At 42.3% G+C, this 17,300-nt stretch overlaps 1 protein-coding gene across 12 annotated transcripts in view; it reads left to right on the top strand.

Moving 5' to 3' along the window:
• mcf2la (mcf.2 cell line derived transforming sequence-like a) overlaps nt 1-17,300 on the top strand; it is a 167,897-nt gene that overhangs the window by 106,480 nt on the left and 44,117 nt on the right. For all 12 annotated transcript variants that reach the window (XM_060898873.1, XM_060898862.1, XM_060898863.1 and 9 more), the window contains 9 exons: nt 194-308; nt 442-561; nt 6,723-6,914; nt 8,839-9,030; nt 9,295-9,454; nt 14,240-14,286; nt 14,375-14,442; nt 16,150-16,216; nt 16,394-16,509. In XM_060898873.1, the coding sequence (XP_060754856.1) occupies nt 194-308; nt 442-561; nt 6,723-6,914; nt 8,839-9,030; nt 9,295-9,454; nt 14,240-14,286; nt 14,375-14,442; nt 16,150-16,216; nt 16,394-16,509 (1,077 nt within the window). The remainder of the gene's footprint in view (nt 1-193; nt 309-441; nt 562-6,722; nt 6,915-8,838; nt 9,031-9,294; nt 9,455-14,239; nt 14,287-14,374; nt 14,443-16,149; nt 16,217-16,393; nt 16,510-17,300) is intronic.

Raw genomic sequence — 17,300 nt, 5'->3', positions numbered from 1 at the left:
GGGCAGATGGAGAACTTGCGTGCATACACATCTTCTCAATGAAATCTATGTGTTTGTGTGCAAGCTAAAGGGTATGCAAGAGAAATGCAATAACCTTTATATGATGTCATAAATATTTTGGCACCCCTAGTTTATCATTATCATTAACTCTGTCTTTTTTCACTCTCCTTTCTGTCTCTTTTTGGCTCTCCAGGCTACTCGGGCAGTTGGATGAGACCGAAACGGCATTTGATGACTTCTGGGAAAGGCATCAGACCAAGCTGGAACAGTGTCTTCAGCTGCGCTATTTTGAACAAAACTTCAGGGAGGTATGGGATCTCGTGTGTGTGTGTGTGTGTGTGTGTGTGAGAGAGAGAGATGATAAATGCACTCAGGATGGCTGCCTCAACCTGTTGCACATCAGGTTTTCTGATCAGTTGCGTTTTATGCCCTGGGTTTCAGGTCCGAGCCCATTTGGATCAGGTAGCTGATAAACTATCCAGCTTCTCTGAGGTGGGAATAAGCCCCGCCCATGGTGAGCACATCCTGAAGGAGCTGACCAGTCACGAAGAGAGAACCTGTGTAAGTATACAAATTCATGAGATTGTAATGGATTTAGTTTTGCCGTGATTAATGTTGGCGACTAGAACTATCATCTCATCTCATTATCTCTAGCCGCTTTATCCTGTTCTACAGGGTCGCGGCAAGCTGGAGCCTATCCCAGCTGACTACAGGCGAAAGGCAGGGTACACCCTGGACAAGTCGCCAGGTCATCACAGGGCTGACACATAGACACAGACAACCATTCACACTCACATTCACACCTACGGTCAATTTAGAGTCACCAGTTAACCTAACCTGCATGTCTTTGGACTGTGGGGGAAACCGGAGCACCCGGAGGAAACCCACACGGACACGGGGAGAACATGCAAACTCCGCACAGAAAGGCCCTCGCCGGCCACGGGGCTCGAACCCGGACCTTCTTGCTGTGAGGCGACAGCGCTAACCACTACACCACCGTGCCGCCCCCTAGAACTATCAATAAAACCATATTTGGAACAGCCCTACACCTGCTTATTCATGCAGTTATCTGATCAGCCAATCGTGTTGCAGCAGCTCAGTGCATAAAATCATCCAGTCACAGGTCAAAAGCTTCAAATCATGTTCACATCAAACATCAGAATGAAGAAAAATGTGACTTTGAGTATATCATGACATGGCTGTTGGTGTCAGATGGGCTGGTTTGAGTATTTCAGAAAGCGCTGATGTGGAACTTTCCTGCACAACAGTCTCGAGAGTTTTGACAATAAAATAAATCCACTGAGTGATCTTGCTGATGAGAGAGGTGAGGTGAGAATGGCCAGGAGCTGACAGGAAGGCTGACTCAAATAACCACTCTTTACAACTGTGGTGAGCAGAAAAGCATCTCGGAATACAAAACACAGGCTCGCACAGGCTCACCAGCATTGGTGAAAAACCCCAGCGACCACTCTCAACACCTCGGACGCAGAACTGAGTGATGATCAGCCGCTATGGGTAATCACACGAATGAGTCGTGTTCCTTTTAACGTGGTCAGTGCGTGTATATCGTGTGATCCTGCATATTTAAATGGCATAAAAGAAGACACAGAAATTCACTTCCCCCGAATACACACACGTTTGTCTTACTATACTTGTGAGGACTTTCAAATGACATGATTATTAAAGTAATTAATTAATGCTATGCCGACGCCTAAATTTATCTCTAAACTTAATCTCAGTAAGAAAACGATTGAGTGAGTGAGTGAGTGAGTGAGTGAGTGAGTGAGTGAGTGAGTGAGTGAGTTGGTTGGTTGGTTGGTTGGTTGGTTGGTTGGTTGCATTGATGAGAGCTGCAGTTTTGGAAAGTATTTTGGTTCCTACCAAGCTATACGGTAAGAACCTGCCCCCAGTATACACACACACACGCGCACACACATATACAAACCTCATAAAGCTCATCCATCATAGTGACTGTGTGCCATGTGTGTACGAGTGAGATACTCCTCCTTCGTCCCCGGTTAGATCTAGATCTAGTTGGTCATTATTAATCAGGCAGATGTTATTAATCAGGAAGACAGCATTCATTTGCTGATACAGCTACCATCTACGTGTGTGTCGGGTTCTTTTTTTTCTGTCTGCCGTCATCATTTTCAGCAAAGTCATGTCCTTTATCAAAACAAAGACTGTACGCAAAATCTTTCCTACTGTGATAGAAACACTAATATTGCAAAGAAGTAATGACATCACATGAGTCCTGGTTGGCACGGTCGCATTAGCGTGTTGCTAAATTGCAGAGCTGGTCTTGGCTCCATTTTTGAGCAGAGCTTGTAGTACTTGCTGAACTGCAGGGGTGCCATTAGTTTTAAACGCTAGCGTGAGGTGGTGTGTGTCTGTAATTCTGCAGCTTTGATGCTATGGGCTGAAGAGGGGGAGGAGAGAAAACAGTGCTTGGATGCACTGCAGGTTCCTTTTCCCCTACAAACACACACGCACGCATATATATACACACACACACACACTACAGCAGGGCTGTTAAACACAAGTCCGGCCATGCTGGCATTTTTGTTGCTTTTATTCTTTAAAGAACTATTAGTCTACAGTCTTAATGAAGAACATTGGGTGTTTCAAGGAAAACAGAAAAGATATTTAACTTCATGTAGTATTTGCATATATAAAAATGATACACCAATAGAAAAAAAAATAATATAAATATAAATTAGTAGAACTGTTTTTGGTTTTGATCCGGGCTGTATCTTTAGAAAATAAACCCTGCTCGTACTGATTTATCTCTTCATTATTAAGTCGACAGTTTAAAGTTCTGGTCATGACTTGGTATATAATATTTAGCTCTGTATAAAGAACGCTGATGCAAACTATTTGTTAAAGAGCTATTAGAACAATTTTTTTTTCTGATAAAAACAAACACATTTTTAGCAGCGCTCCATACTTCAGAGAGCATGGTAATGCATCGACCTGAATTTTAATGGCTTTTGTGACTGTTTGAATGACTTACATATACACATACCACCAGGGTGCGATTTGTCAAAAAACCAGAAGGGGGGATGTTTTTTTTTTTAATCATGAAATGTCACAAAATTAAGGTAACAATAGGCTAACAGCTCAATAACATCCGATGATATCAAATGCATAACACTAAATGAAAACGAACACTAAACCAGAGATAGTAAATTCATCTTCCTATCTCTCTGACTAAATACACGAACACTAACACACAACAAAGTTCGCATTGCTTGTCGCGTTGCTGTGATGTTTCTCTCCCTCCAGATTAAATGGACAGTGACTCGAAAATCACTGAAATACATGAATACTAAATGAACAGTTTGCTCTGATGGCGCAGTTCATGTGGCCTTTTCTGCTTTCCCGTTGATGCGCTATCCGCCGCGTTTCGCTCTTCTTTAATCCACATTTCTGCGAATTTCTCAGCAGGGAAGGAACGCACGTCTGGCCCATTGACCGCGAGGAAAAGAAGGCTGTTCAGTGTGGATGCATTCATTCTGTTGCGCTCATCAGTAAGGATGTGATTCATGGCGCTAAATCCATGTTCACAATCTGATTATCTACAATGTATCTATTTGCTGGGGATGTTCGTAGGGTTGCCAACTTTCTCATTTCCAAATGAGGGACACTTTTGGCCCTTTTCCACTACCCTTTTTCAGCTCACTTCAGCTCGCTTCAGCTCACTTCAGCCCGACACGGCTCGCGTTTCGACTACCAAAAACCAGCACGACTCAGCTCGCTTCAGCCCTGCTTAGCCCCTAAAACTCGCACCGTTTTGGAGTGGGGCTGAAGCGAGCCAAACTGAGCCGAGTGAGGCTGGGGGCGTGAGCAGACACTCCCCTGTGCACTGATTGGTGAGGAGGAGTGTCCTCACATGCCCCGCGAGCGCGCTGGGATCTGTAAACACTGCAAACCCGGAAGAAGAAGAATTACGAATTACGAGAATTTCTGAAGCCTTATGCGCCTCGCCTCATCTATACGCTCTTGCCAGTATCTGTCCGTGTTGTCGGTGACAACAAGCCACAGAACCAAGACCAGCAACACTAACGACTCCATGTCCTCCATGTTTATTGTTTACTATTCGGGTTGTGAGACTACCGCTTAAAAGATCACTGATGATGTCACTGTTTGCGCTGCTTAACGACATCACGTGACGTCCACCCACTTTCGCTAACTCCACCCAATGTGTCCACCCACTTCCAGCCAGCACGGTTCAGCGCGGTTGTAGTCGAAATGCAACTCCAACAGCCCCGCTCAGCCCGACTCAGCACGGCACGGCTCAGCCCGACTCAGCACGGCACGGCTCAGCCCGACTCAGCCGCGTTTGTAGTGGAAAAGCGGCATTTGTTCCGGGTGCGGACAAGTACCGGTACCGGCCCTGTACACGCACCCCAGCGCCCCAAAATAGTTACAGTACCGAATCGCCTTTAGGTGAGTGTTTCAAATGTAGGCCACTACAAATTCATTTCTAAAATAGAGCTTTTAAAAATTAATAGACCAATTAATGGATATTTTTAAGTAACTTAATGCAAAATAACAAACAATTCTAATATTGTCTCATTTTTCTCTTTTATACTTTGGTCAAATAATTCATCAGGCCATATTTATGAAGGCAATGTCATAAACTGAAAAATGATTTGCTGTAGCTGTAAAACCCTGATATTTGCTTAATTGTCCATTTGAAAACCCTAAGAACCTTCTGCAATGCTTCATAGCAGAAGAAGAAGAGAGAAAGACATCACAAAGGCAGGAGTGAGGCAGAAAAGCTCCCCTACTATAGGCTGAGGTCTATCCTGTTTCGGAAGGGTTTTTTTAAGCTATCTGCTATCCTTATCGAACAGTTAGGCTGTAGCCACTGGCTGCACCATCTGCTCTAGTTTAATTTGATGCCTATTTTGTCAGTATAGATTAAAAATTCAGGATATGGCAACAGTGAATGGTTTTAAATCGCAGATGACCGCGATTCGCGGTAATAGCGCTTCTCACGGCAATTACGCGATTTACACCACAGCATTGGAGTGAGGGGCAGGATCTGTCCCTGACGGGACAAATTAAAATTACCCAAAAAACGGGATGTCCCGCCCAATACGGGACGGTTGGCAACCCTAGACGTTCGTGAACATCAAAGCTGCCACTTTGGGTCATTTTGAAAGTGAGTGCAATGTAGACCATAGAAAACTGTGTCACAACATGCCTGTCATGTCAACTTTTTTTTTTTTTGGTTTGTTTGTTTGTTTTATTGACGGGGTTGTCCCCGAGGATTTTTTTTCAGCAGAGATAAAAACCAGAGGGGGGGATGATCCCCACCATCCCCTCCAGCAAATCGCACCCAGCATACCACCACAGGGACCCACCACGGTGCCTTACACAGGGAAGTGTAAGGCACTGTATCACAAACGCTTCACCACCAGACAACGAAATTTATATCTTTATTTCCATAAGATAGATGGGTTTTATCCAGTGCTTATTTTTAACTTGCTTTTAAAAAAATAACGTGGGATTAGTTACCAACACTGTAGCAGCCCTTGGCATTAAGAGTAAAAGCAGAGAGTCTCTGACGGGCGCGTATGAAAGAACTGCGAACAAATGTCGTGTTTACTTAATATTCATTATCAGTATTTATACGGAAGTAAATGAATGTTTAGCAACCTAATGATTAATCCTGATCAGCTCAGCTAATCCTGATAAGAGGATTATGTTATAATTGTGACAGGTCTAGTCGCCACACTTAGTGACCTGAAACTGATTGAACTGCTGAGGCATTTCAGGATTTGGTGTTGATCTTTATATAAAGCTAATGCAGGTGTAGGGTAAAAATTCTGGTTCACTAAATAGCTAAAAATATTACTGAAAGAAATGAAGGGCTTTGATCTCTCGCTCTCTCTCTCTCTCTCTCTCTCTCTGTTTCTCTCTCTCTCTGTCTCTGTTGCTCTCTCTGTCACACTCTTGCTGTCTGTCTCTGTCGTGCTCTCTCTCTGTCGCGCTCTCTCTGTCGCTCTCTCGCTGTCTCTGTCACTCACTCTGTCACGCTCTCTCTTGCTCGCTGTTCTCTCTCTCTCTCTCTCTCTGCTGCGCTCTCTGTTGCTCTCTGTCGCTCTCTGTCTCTCTCTTTGCTGCACTCTCTGTCGCTCTCTCTCTGCTGCGCTCTCTGTTGCTCTCTCTCTGTCAATCTCTGTCTCTCTGTCACTCTGTCTTTCTCTCTCTGTCGCTCTCTGTCTCTCTGTCTCTGCTGCACTCTCTGTCGCTCTCTCTGCTGCGCTCTCTGTTGCTCTCTCTGTCTCTCTGTTGCTCTCTGTCACTGTCTTTCTCTCTCTGTTGCTCTCTCTGTCGCTCTCTGTCTCTCTCTGCTGTGCTCTGTCACACACTCTCTCTGCTGCGCTCTCTGTCTGTCACTCTGTCTCTCTCTGTTGCTCTCTATCTCTCTTTCTGTTGCTCTCTGTCACTCTCTGTCTCTCTCTCTCTCTGCTGCACTCTCTGTCGCTCTCTCTGCTGCGCTCTCTGTTGCTCTCTGTCACTCTGTCTTTCTCTCTCTTTCTGTTGCTCTCTCTGCTGCGTTCTCTGTTGCTCTCTCTGTCTCTCTCTCTCTCTCTCTGTCTCTCTCTGCTGCACTCTCTGTTGCTCTCTCTCTGTCGCTCTCTCTCTGCTGCGCTCTCTGTCTCTCTCGCACTCTCTGCTGTGCTCTCTCTCTCTCTCTCGCTGTGCAGGATGTGCTGGACCGGGCTCTGGCTCTGGCCGCTGAAGGAGATACACTGATCGGGAACTCTCACTATGCTGTGGACTCCATATTGCCCAAATGCTCCGAGCTCAGGACCGTGTGTGAGGACGTGGGAGCTGTTTTGAAAGCCAAAAAGACCCACCTGCTCAAAGCCATGGAGCTCCACTCCAGTCTAGAGAAGGTAAGACTCTGTCTTAAAGGAGTTCTCTGGTGTTTTTCAACCTAAGCTCTATCCATTCTTTCTTTAATGCACGTGATTACCATGGACATGAATTTTGACACATTATTCTGTACTGAGGGGAAAAAAACAAAAACAAAGAAAAACCTGTTTATACAAAACTTGCTCATAATGGCGGTATAAGCACAATAAATGTGTAATAAATGTTCAGATCGTCTGCCTGTATGACATGAATTCAAAGGTAGAACTCTACAAACTGCAGCAAAGCTTTTATCCACTTTCCAACATGTAGATGTAACTGGATATAAATACATTATTCAGCATGTACAGTTAATGTGTTCTAAATGAATACGAGTACAGATATGAATAAGAGGCACACAATTTTTATTATTATTATTATTATTATTATTATTATTATGTCCAGGATGTAACAAAAAAGTTGCACAAGCTGGCGGTTTTCATTTGCACATGGGGGTGAGCGAGTGGTCAGATACGCAGCTTGCGGGACAAAGAAAGGCCACATTCATTAACATGAACATACAGCACTGTGTAATCCATTTACAATATCCTTGTAACTGCCTGGTCGGGGTCACATGGTTTAAATAAAGCTACTAGTTTGTTTATATTTTGGAAACTAGAGCCAATGAAATTTGTTCGAAAAAAAAATCAAAAATAAACCCACCAACATTTTTAGGGACCAGTTATGAACTCGAGAGATGTAGCTGAGGTTGAGGAACTGTCCGAGTCAGAAGTCACTGGTCATGCTGACACTCGAGTGCTACCTCTTTTCGGTGTTTCAATTTTTCCAGTGGAATAGTGATAGGCCACGCCCACTTCAGGTTAAATTCGGATAAAAATATGGATACTTGAACCACTAAAGAGAGACTGTCCTTGCACTACACTTGAGTTTTATGTTTTAGAGGACAAATTATGTCAATTAAAGGGTTACTTTTCATTTGAAATCTCAGACTGAAGAATAATTCATGGAAAAATGCTACAAAAGTGTTTCCCCTAAATGTTTAATGACATAATTTAACAGCTGGCCTGCAGCCAGATGAACTTATGCAATCACGCGTCCATCGTCCGTCCGTCGTCCATCCACAATTTACAAAAATTGCTGCTACTCCTACAGGATTGATCGAATTTCGGTCAAACTCGCATGCAATGTTCACTAGGTGGGTTTGCATAAAAGTTGTCAAGATGGTGGCGCCACCAGTCATATTTATGATTCTATGGGCATCTTGGCTGGTATGAGCGACAGCCTCATCTCATCTCATTATCTCTAGCCGCTTTATCCTGTTCTACAGGGTCGCAGGCAAGCTGGAGCCTATCCCAGCTGACTACGGGCGAAAGGCGGGGTACACCCTGGACAAGTCGCCAGGTCATCACAGGGCTGACACATAGACACAGACAACCATTCACACTCACATTCACACCTACGCTCAATTTAGAGTCACCAGTTAACCTAACCTGCATGTCTTTGGATTGCGGGGGAAACCAGAGCACCCGGAGGAAACCCACGGGGAGAACATGCAAACTCCGCACAGAAAGGCCCTCGCCGGCCACGGGGCTTGAACCCAGACCTTCTTGCTGTGAGGCGACAGCGCTAACCACTACACCACTGTGCCGCCCAGCGACAGCCTCATTGAAGCTTTTTTTTTTTGGCGGGAGTGAACATGTTCTTTATTTATTGATTTATTTATTTTTTAAGTACAAGGAACATGCTGAAATTTTTGGCTGTATTAATCTCACACACATGCTGCAGATTCAGTAAATAGAGATTTGGTTGAAAAACCTTCAAACACAACGTCACCGTTTTTATTTTTTTAGGTGTCAGTATGTAAACTAATAACTCGTGACATTTTCCATAACTAAGGCTCCATTATTAGTTTTTCATCCATTTCTCTTTCTCTCTCCACTCCACCAGGCTACCAGATGGTGTGATGATGGAATTTACCTTCTAGCATCTCAGCTTGTTGACAAGTGTCAATCGCAGGACGGCGCAGAAGCAGCACTGCAGGAGATCGAGCGTTACCTGGATACAGCCAATCAGCACAAGTTGACAGACTTAGCTGGCATCTGGAAGGAGTACGAGTCCGTGCTGACGACAGATTTTCGAGTAAGCAGCTTGTTCCTTAACTCATGTTTATGACCTCTATATCAGTCTACTGCCATATTATCACGTGTGTATCTGTTCATTTCGACGCCATGAATCAGAAGATTTAAAAACCCTACCTTTGTGTGATTGTTTTCTTTATTCATATACATTTGGATATAATGAATCGTACGCAGTTAAATATAATGCAATACACCGAGAAAAAAAAGCCGCAACACAATAACGATAGTGTTAGCAACCTGTTTTTTGTGATGGATCATGTTCCAGGATCAGGTGGAGCGGGTCTTCCAGAAGCAGCTCTCTATGGAGGACATGTTTGAGAAAAGAAGAGTTAGCCTGAAGAAGTTGGCAGCTAAGCAGACGCGGCCTGTCCAACCGGTCGCCCCTCGACCCGAAGCCATCATCAAATCACCCATGTCCTCTCCCGGTGCGTCGCCATCATCATCATCGGCTCCCGTTTACATAACCCTCATTTAACCACTATTCGAGTCTTTTTCCTTTTGGTTCAGTGCTTCCCTGGGAATCATACACTACCGTTCAAAAGTTTGGGGTCACCCAGACAATTTTGTGTTCTCTATGAAAAGTCACACTTTTATTTACCACCATAAGTTGTAAAATGAATAGAAAATATAGTCAAGACATTTTTCTGGCCATTTTGAGCATTTAATCGACCCCACAAATGCATACATGTCAACCTTTGTTCAATCAAACCTGTATAACCAACCTCCAAAATCCGTATTTCCCTTATAAAATCCGTATAAGATGCAAATTAAAATAATTTACCTAAAATTTGAATGATAATTAACAATGATATATCCCAGTTACTTTTTATTCAATATTAATAACAATAAACCTTCAGAATGAATACAAAGCTCCAATGTTTGACAAAAACACAAAGTGTTATCAGCGTAGTTACGAAGGAAATACTTCATTGTTTGGAGACAGGTCTCACCGAGCGGCTATTATGCGCGAGACTTCATATTAGCCACAAAGTCAGAAAAATCTGTTTGTACAATTACGTTATAATGACCAAATACAATGAAAAGTATTTTTCCAGTCTCACCTGTGAAAGGTAATCCCATGTGATCTCGTTTGGACGGTAAACCTGTTGGTACAGTTAAACGCAGCACATGAATGAGGCATCTTTATTCTCGGCTACTGTCTAGACGCTATACCAGAGACGGTTGAAGAATCTCCACTTTGCCCTATCCAATATGGCGGCAAGGATGACGTATGATTCTACGCAGAAGGCGGCGTCTATGTTTATATGTCTATGACTTCCCGGTTGGCGGGATTCTCGCAATGCGGTGTGCGCATGATCAAAAGTGGAACGAAGTCTCGCTACCACAAGATAACGCGTGATTTCATAAGACTCTTTACTGGCTGTCTGTGATGTACAGTACGTTTGTAAATGTTATGCGCTCTTTTATCATCGTGGGAATTGATTATAGCTCTAAATAAATATTGAAGGTTTTTTTAAAGAATCCGTATAACTTTATTTTCTATGCCCGTATACTACGTTTATTGAATCAAATCCGTATAAAATACGGGCATTCCGTATAGGTTGACATATATGCTTAATGTGATGCTCCAGAAACTCAATCTGCTCAAAGGAAGGTCAGTTTTATAGCTTCTCTAAAGAGCTAAACTGTTTTCAGCTGTGCTAACATGATTATACAAGGGTTTTCTAATCATCCATTAGCCTTCTGAGGCAATGAGCAAACACATTGTACCATTAGAACACTGGAGTGAGAGTTGCTGGAAATGGGCCTCTATACACCTATGGAGATATTGCACCAAAAACCAGACATTTGCAGCTAGAATAGTCATTTACCACATTAGCAATGTATAGAGTGGATTTCTGATTAGTTTAAAGTGATCTTCATTGAAAAGAACAGTGCTTTTCTTTCAAAAAGAAGGACATTTCAAAGTGACCCCAAACTTTTGAACGGTAGTGTACAGCTAAATTTTGTGAACCTGATGAATTTTTGATACGTTTCCCCTTTGACTTACTGCATTTCAAAACTTTTGATTCACTACCACTTCTCTGGGATCAAATTCGTAAAGCATAAGGTGGCATTTTAGCATCAGACACCACAGCTAGCTATTAGCATTCAACTAATTTATATCATCAGAGTTCTCATGCTAGCTAACCTTTGTGAGATTAGGTATAAAACTGTTGTTGGTTAGCCTTAGTTAATGCTCTCCAGTGTTCCTCAGCGCACGAATTTAGCACTAGGGAGTACAAGGTATGATTTAAGGCAGATGTCTTTCTGTGAGCCTTTCTTGTACTTTAATTTTGAAAATTTAAAGCAGATGCGCAGAACCTTTATTTTTAAATACATTTCTGAGTGGATAGTATCTCCTTCCTTGACTCTTGTATGCTGCATAAATGGGAATAAAAATATATTTTTTTCAGAGTTAAAATCAACCGCAAAGTTGGCATTCGAGCTGCCCCGCTGAGCCAGCCAGCCCTGAGTGCGTGACGTCACAGCGGGAACCGGTTTTAAGGCCGAGGCCTTTGACAGCTATAGACCAAAGTCATATAAATAAAAATTTATGGTGAAAGTAAGAAATAGCGTTACCGACTCGCTCAACTAAGACTGATTTGACTTCATTGATTGTGGGTTGACTCTCATTAAAACAGGATGGGTGTTATAACTTATGCAACACACATGTACATGCATGCATTTTCACTGATAAAACGTAAAAGGCTCATTAAATAATCAGATGAACTGAGACAATCACATTCTGAAGCAGATTAAATAATCTTATACCGGTAACTTAAACACACAATACAAGTTACATGTATTAATCTAAATGCAGGTAAACAACGAGTGTTTTTGTTATGTAACCAAATGAGAGTCGGAGCTTACCCGTCTGTGTTCTCGCTTCTCGAAGGCTGACCTTGTGGCCGATTGTTTTGAAACAATCTGACTTTCAGTTGTTCGTTCAGTTCTCCGTTCATTCACTTCTTCCACGTAAGGGTGAGATATTGCTGCTGAGGCAAGCATATCCGGCGGAGAAATCAGACGGCTGGTCCACTCATTCTCCATTTTGTCCATACTGAGTACTCTGCCATTACTGCTCGGCTCAGGCAGTTACTAAAACTCGAGACGGGACGTCACCAGTTTTAGCAACAACCACGGGGAGGTCACTGCCCGAGTGATATGTCGTTCTGTCCCGGGTTTTAGCAACAACCCTCAGCTCACACTCCGGGAGGACTGGTGCAACTGAACTTACTTTCCTTTTGTCGTTTTCTTTTCCTTTAATTGTTGGTACCGCACCCTCTTTCAATGTGGGCTTATAGCCAACGCTCCTCAACAGGTCAGAGGTCTCGTACGAGTCCTCAGTAAAATGTGCAGAGCAGAGGAGAGACCACTTCGTAGGCGCCCAATGTGCCCGTGAACTTCTCGCAAAACGCGTCCAAATCTTTGCAGTTTGAACGTTCTTGGGCCATGAATGCAACGTAAATCCAGCTTTTGTCATGTTGCTGCACCCGCCAGCAACACATCTACGTGGCATGGCGATAAATTAGCTCAGAATGGAGGATCGGAGTTGCAGTCAGCTCTGTGTTTTAGTATAGCGCAAATGGCGATGAGACCGATAGACTTCCTGCGGCGACGTCATGGATGTCAAGGTCATTCACTCAGACCGCTACCTATATGAATCACTTTAATCGTGAAAATTACTATATTAGATTTATTGTTAACGCTTAAAACTATTCCTGTGCCATTCTTGAAGTTTCAGGCATTTATAAACAAAAAGTGAGGCCATGGTTCTGCGTATATGCTTTAAGTAAGTTTGAGTGTATTCTTTTCTACTTTAACTTGAGTAAAGAATTTGATGCTGTACTTCAACCTTTTTGTTTTTCAATGCTGTATTCTGTACGTCGTGTCAGTATTGTTATTGTGCATGAGCAGCCATGAGATGTCAGGATGGTTATTTGTCATGAGGAGGTCAGTTTCCTCTGCTGCCATCTAGTGGTGTTTTGTGGAATTGCAAAAGGGATTCTAGAGATTGTAGTTCAGGTTCCTGTGAGATTTCCTACTAACATAAACATACATCTCATTCATTATCTCTAGCCGCTTTATCCTGTTCTACAGGGTCGCAGGCAAGCTGGAGCCTATCCCAGCTGACTGCGGGCGAAAGGTGGGGTACACCCTGGACAAGTCGCCAGGTCATCACAGGGCTGACACATAGACACAGACAACCATTCACACTCACATTCACACCTACGGTTAATTTAGAGTCACCAGTTAACCTAACCTGCATGTCTTTGGACTGTGGGGGAAACCGGAGCACCCGGAGGAAACCCACACGGACACGGGGAGAACATGCAAACTCCACACAGAAAGGCCCTCGCCGGCCCCGGGGCTCGAACCCAGGACCTTCTTGCTGTGAGGCGACAGCGCTAACCACTACACCACCGTGCCGCCCCATAAACATGCAGTCCTGTGCAAAAGTCTTCACGTGAAGAAATGCCCGAAACCAAAAATGGCTTAAAAATAATGAAATGTTTCAACATTTAAAAAAAATACTATAAACACTAAACAGTAAGCCATAATAAATGAAACAAAGTCAATATTTGGTGTCAGACGACCCTTTGGTTAAAAAAAAATAGTAGTCTCAGGTACAGTGAGTGCAGTTTGATAAGGAAATGAGCTGTAGGTTTTACCGAGCATCTTACAGAACCAGCCACAGTTCTTCTGGACACTTTGACGGTCACACTCGCTTCGTAATTTTGCACCAAAACCCAGCAGCCTTCATTAGGTTTTCTTTTTTCATCTGAAAAGTGCTCTCTTATGTAATATGCTACTCAGATACCGGTACAAACACTTTTTTTTTTTTGCTAACATTTAATTTTGTGCTGGAAAATGAAAGTTTGGCGCTCTAAAATGTTTTTGTACCGACTCGATAATGTATAAGTCATAAAATAGAAATCTATAACAAAGTTTGTCTAGAAAAAAAAGGGTACGTAAGACTTTTGTACAGCACTGTACATCATAAAACAATGATGGTAAAAATAAAATGGGTTCTAACCTTTACAAACTGATACAGCTGTGATTATTTTAATCACGTTTCCCGTCCACAAGGGTGATTACTGTTTTTCTGATGGATTAATAATAGCAAGTGTATGATGGTTTCATTCACATGAAGCGTAACTGAGAGACTGAATACTCACTTTTTTTTTTCCTTTTCCGTCATGCAGCACATAAAGAGAGGACTTTATCATCTGACAGTATCAACAGCAAAAAAGTAAGAATATAGCAATGTCATGGATGATAGGAATTCTGTGTTTGTGATGTATTTATACGACTGACCGTGTATGTGTGTGTGTTACCAGGGTGATGCACTCCTGCAGAACGGAAGGTGTCTCTCAGAAGAGGAGGAGAACCTGGCTGTACTCAGGCGGTCAGTAAAGGAGTCATGAAGTCCAAGTTTAAAACTAATCCCCAATCACATAGTGACCTACTGATACCAAACACTCTGATCTTTTGGTGGTTGGGCATAAGAATGCAAACTCATTCGTCCTGTTAAAGTTAGCTGCACTTAACTACAGTCAGGTTCAGAATTATTGGCACCCTTAGGTATGAAAATTCTTTGTGGTTAATTAGCTTCATTAACACTGAAAATATAAGAGAAAGCTAATGTGTGTTTGAAGTAAGTTTATTCTAATAAACTTTTTTGCACAAACATGACAAAACCTTGTGTGTCACTATTATTGGCACCCCTGCATGTAATGCATGTACAGTATTACTTTACCAACATTTAATGTCATTTATTTATACTCATTTTTCGGAAAGGGTGCCAATAGTTGTATTTAGTTGACTCTTCTGCCACTCTAGTGACATTTTCAATGCTACATATCTTTACCAGGAATGCACTAATGCACAATGACCATGCACATAAAATACATTTTATTCTAGTCTCCAAAAGATTGCAATTATAATACATAGCACATTTATCGCTATTGTAACTATAACAACACTACTGTGACCGAGTTGGGGCGGCACGGTGGTGTAGTGGTTAGCACGGTCGCCTAACAGCAAGAAGGTTCTGGGTTCGAACCCAGCGGCCGGCGAGGGCCTTTCTGTGCGGAGTTTGCATGTTCTCCCCATGTCTGCGTAGGTTTCTTCCGGGTGCTCCGGTTTCCCCCACAGTCCAAAGACATGCAGTTAGGTTAATATGGGACGGCCTTGGGCTGAGGTGCCCTTGAGCAAGGCACCTAACTCCCAACTGCTCCCTGGGCGCTGTTAGCATGACTGCCCACTGCTCTGGGTATGTGTGTGTGCTCATTGCTCACGTGTGTGTGCATGTGTGTGTTCACTGCTTCAGATGGGTTAAATGCAGAGAGGAAATTTCACAAGTGTGTGATGAATAAAGTTGTGCTTTCTTTCTTTCTTAAAGTCCAAAGACTATGACCAAGGATCATGATTAAAGCAGTGATTTGATCATGTACAGTACCAGTCAAAAGTTTGGACACACCTTCTAATTCATTGTTTATTTTTATTCATTAAAAGTCACTTCATGTCTTAAAGTAACGATGGATGTCGTTTCTCTGAGCGGGTCTTGACACAATATGGATTAGTACAGTTGTGGAATAGGGTTATTTACTGTACTGTATTATTATTTACTGTTTGATCTCAAACACATTAAGAAGGCAAGAAATTGCACTCATTAACTTTTGACGAGGCACAACTATTAATTGAAAAGCGTTCCAGGTGATGACCTTATGTAGCTGGTTAAGATAATGCCAATAGTGTGCAAAGTGCTATCAAGGTAAACGGTGGCTACTATATTTTAGAAGAATCTAAAATGTGTAACATTTTGTTTACCACATAATTCCATCTATGTTATTTCATAGTTTTGATGTCTTCAGTATTGTTCTACAATGTAGAAAAGAGTCACAATACAGAAAAACCTATGAATAAGTAGGGGTGTACAAACTTTTGACTTGTATTGTATTTATATAAAAGGAAAAAAAAAAGTGGAATCAGTCATGATCTTCTCAAATAATAACTGTGATCAAGTGAAAAATATATATACAAGTATTAAATGTGATGAACCTTGTTATGGATACATGATGAACGCCTGATGTTGTTTGTGTTGTGTCTATAGTCATGTAATGAATGAGTTGTTGGAGACGGAGAGGGCTTATGTCGAGGAGCTGCTGTGTGTACTGCAGGTAATCATTCATTCTATTAAGTCAAACCATACGGATATGACTCCAGAAAAAATACTTTACTATACAGTACCTTATAAGGGATATTCCCATGTTAATCCCAAACCCAAGCTCTTGTGGTAGAAAGTAGAAGAAAATGACAGAACATTACAACGTGTCATGTACATGTGTGTGTTCCAGGGTTACGCTGATGAGATGGACAATCCCAGCATGGTGCACCTCATCCCTGTCACCCTCCAGAACAAGAAGGACATTCTGTTCGGCAACATGGCTGAGATCTACCACTTCCACAACAAGTCAGGATTTATCTTTAGAACCCTGTGTTAGCATTCGTCCTTAAAGGAGATACGCAGAACCTTTATTTTTAAATACATTTCTGAGTGGATAGTATCTCCATCCTTGACTTACCGGTCTTAAGGCCGAGGCCTTTGACAGCTATAGACCAAAGCCAGACTCGGCAGGTGAGAGTGGTTGCAATGGCCTCTTCGTTCGGATTTATTGGAGATTCCTCAGATAGTAATACATCTGATTGTGATGGTCCTGAAATTGGAGCATGTGTACATGCTACCGCTATACACATAGAACCGTATCAGTTCAAACGATCGGAAAGTGAATCCAATAGTAACACGTCGGCCACGGAGGCCCCCACCTTACGAAATAAAGCCAGAGAACTATTCTATACTAGAACCGTCTAGAGAATTGGATGGAATTAAACTGGCGGTCTCATGTGACTGTCATTAAAACAGGATGGGTGTTATAACTTATGCAACATACATGTACAGTGGGGCAAAAAAGTATTTAGTCAGTCACCAATTGTGCAAGTTCTCCCACTTAAAAAGATGAGAGGCCTGTAATTTTCATCATAGGTACACTTCAACTATGAGAGACAGAATGAGAAAAAAAAATCCAGAAAATCACATTGTCTGATTTTTAAAGAATTTATTTGCAAATTATGGTGGAAAATAAGTATTTGGTCAATAACAAAAGTTCATCTCAATACTTTGTTATATACCCTTTGTTGGCAGTGACAGAGGTCAAACGCTTTCTGTAAGTCTTCACAAGGTTTTCACACACTGTTGCTGGTATT

Source organism: Neoarius graeffei, chromosome 18, assembly GCF_027579695.1.
Source record: "Neoarius graeffei isolate fNeoGra1 chromosome 18, fNeoGra1.pri, whole genome shotgun sequence".
Taxonomy (NCBI): Eukaryota; Metazoa; Chordata; class Actinopteri; order Siluriformes; family Ariidae; genus Neoarius; species Neoarius graeffei.
This window is presented reverse-complemented; position numbering and strand designations above follow the sequence as displayed.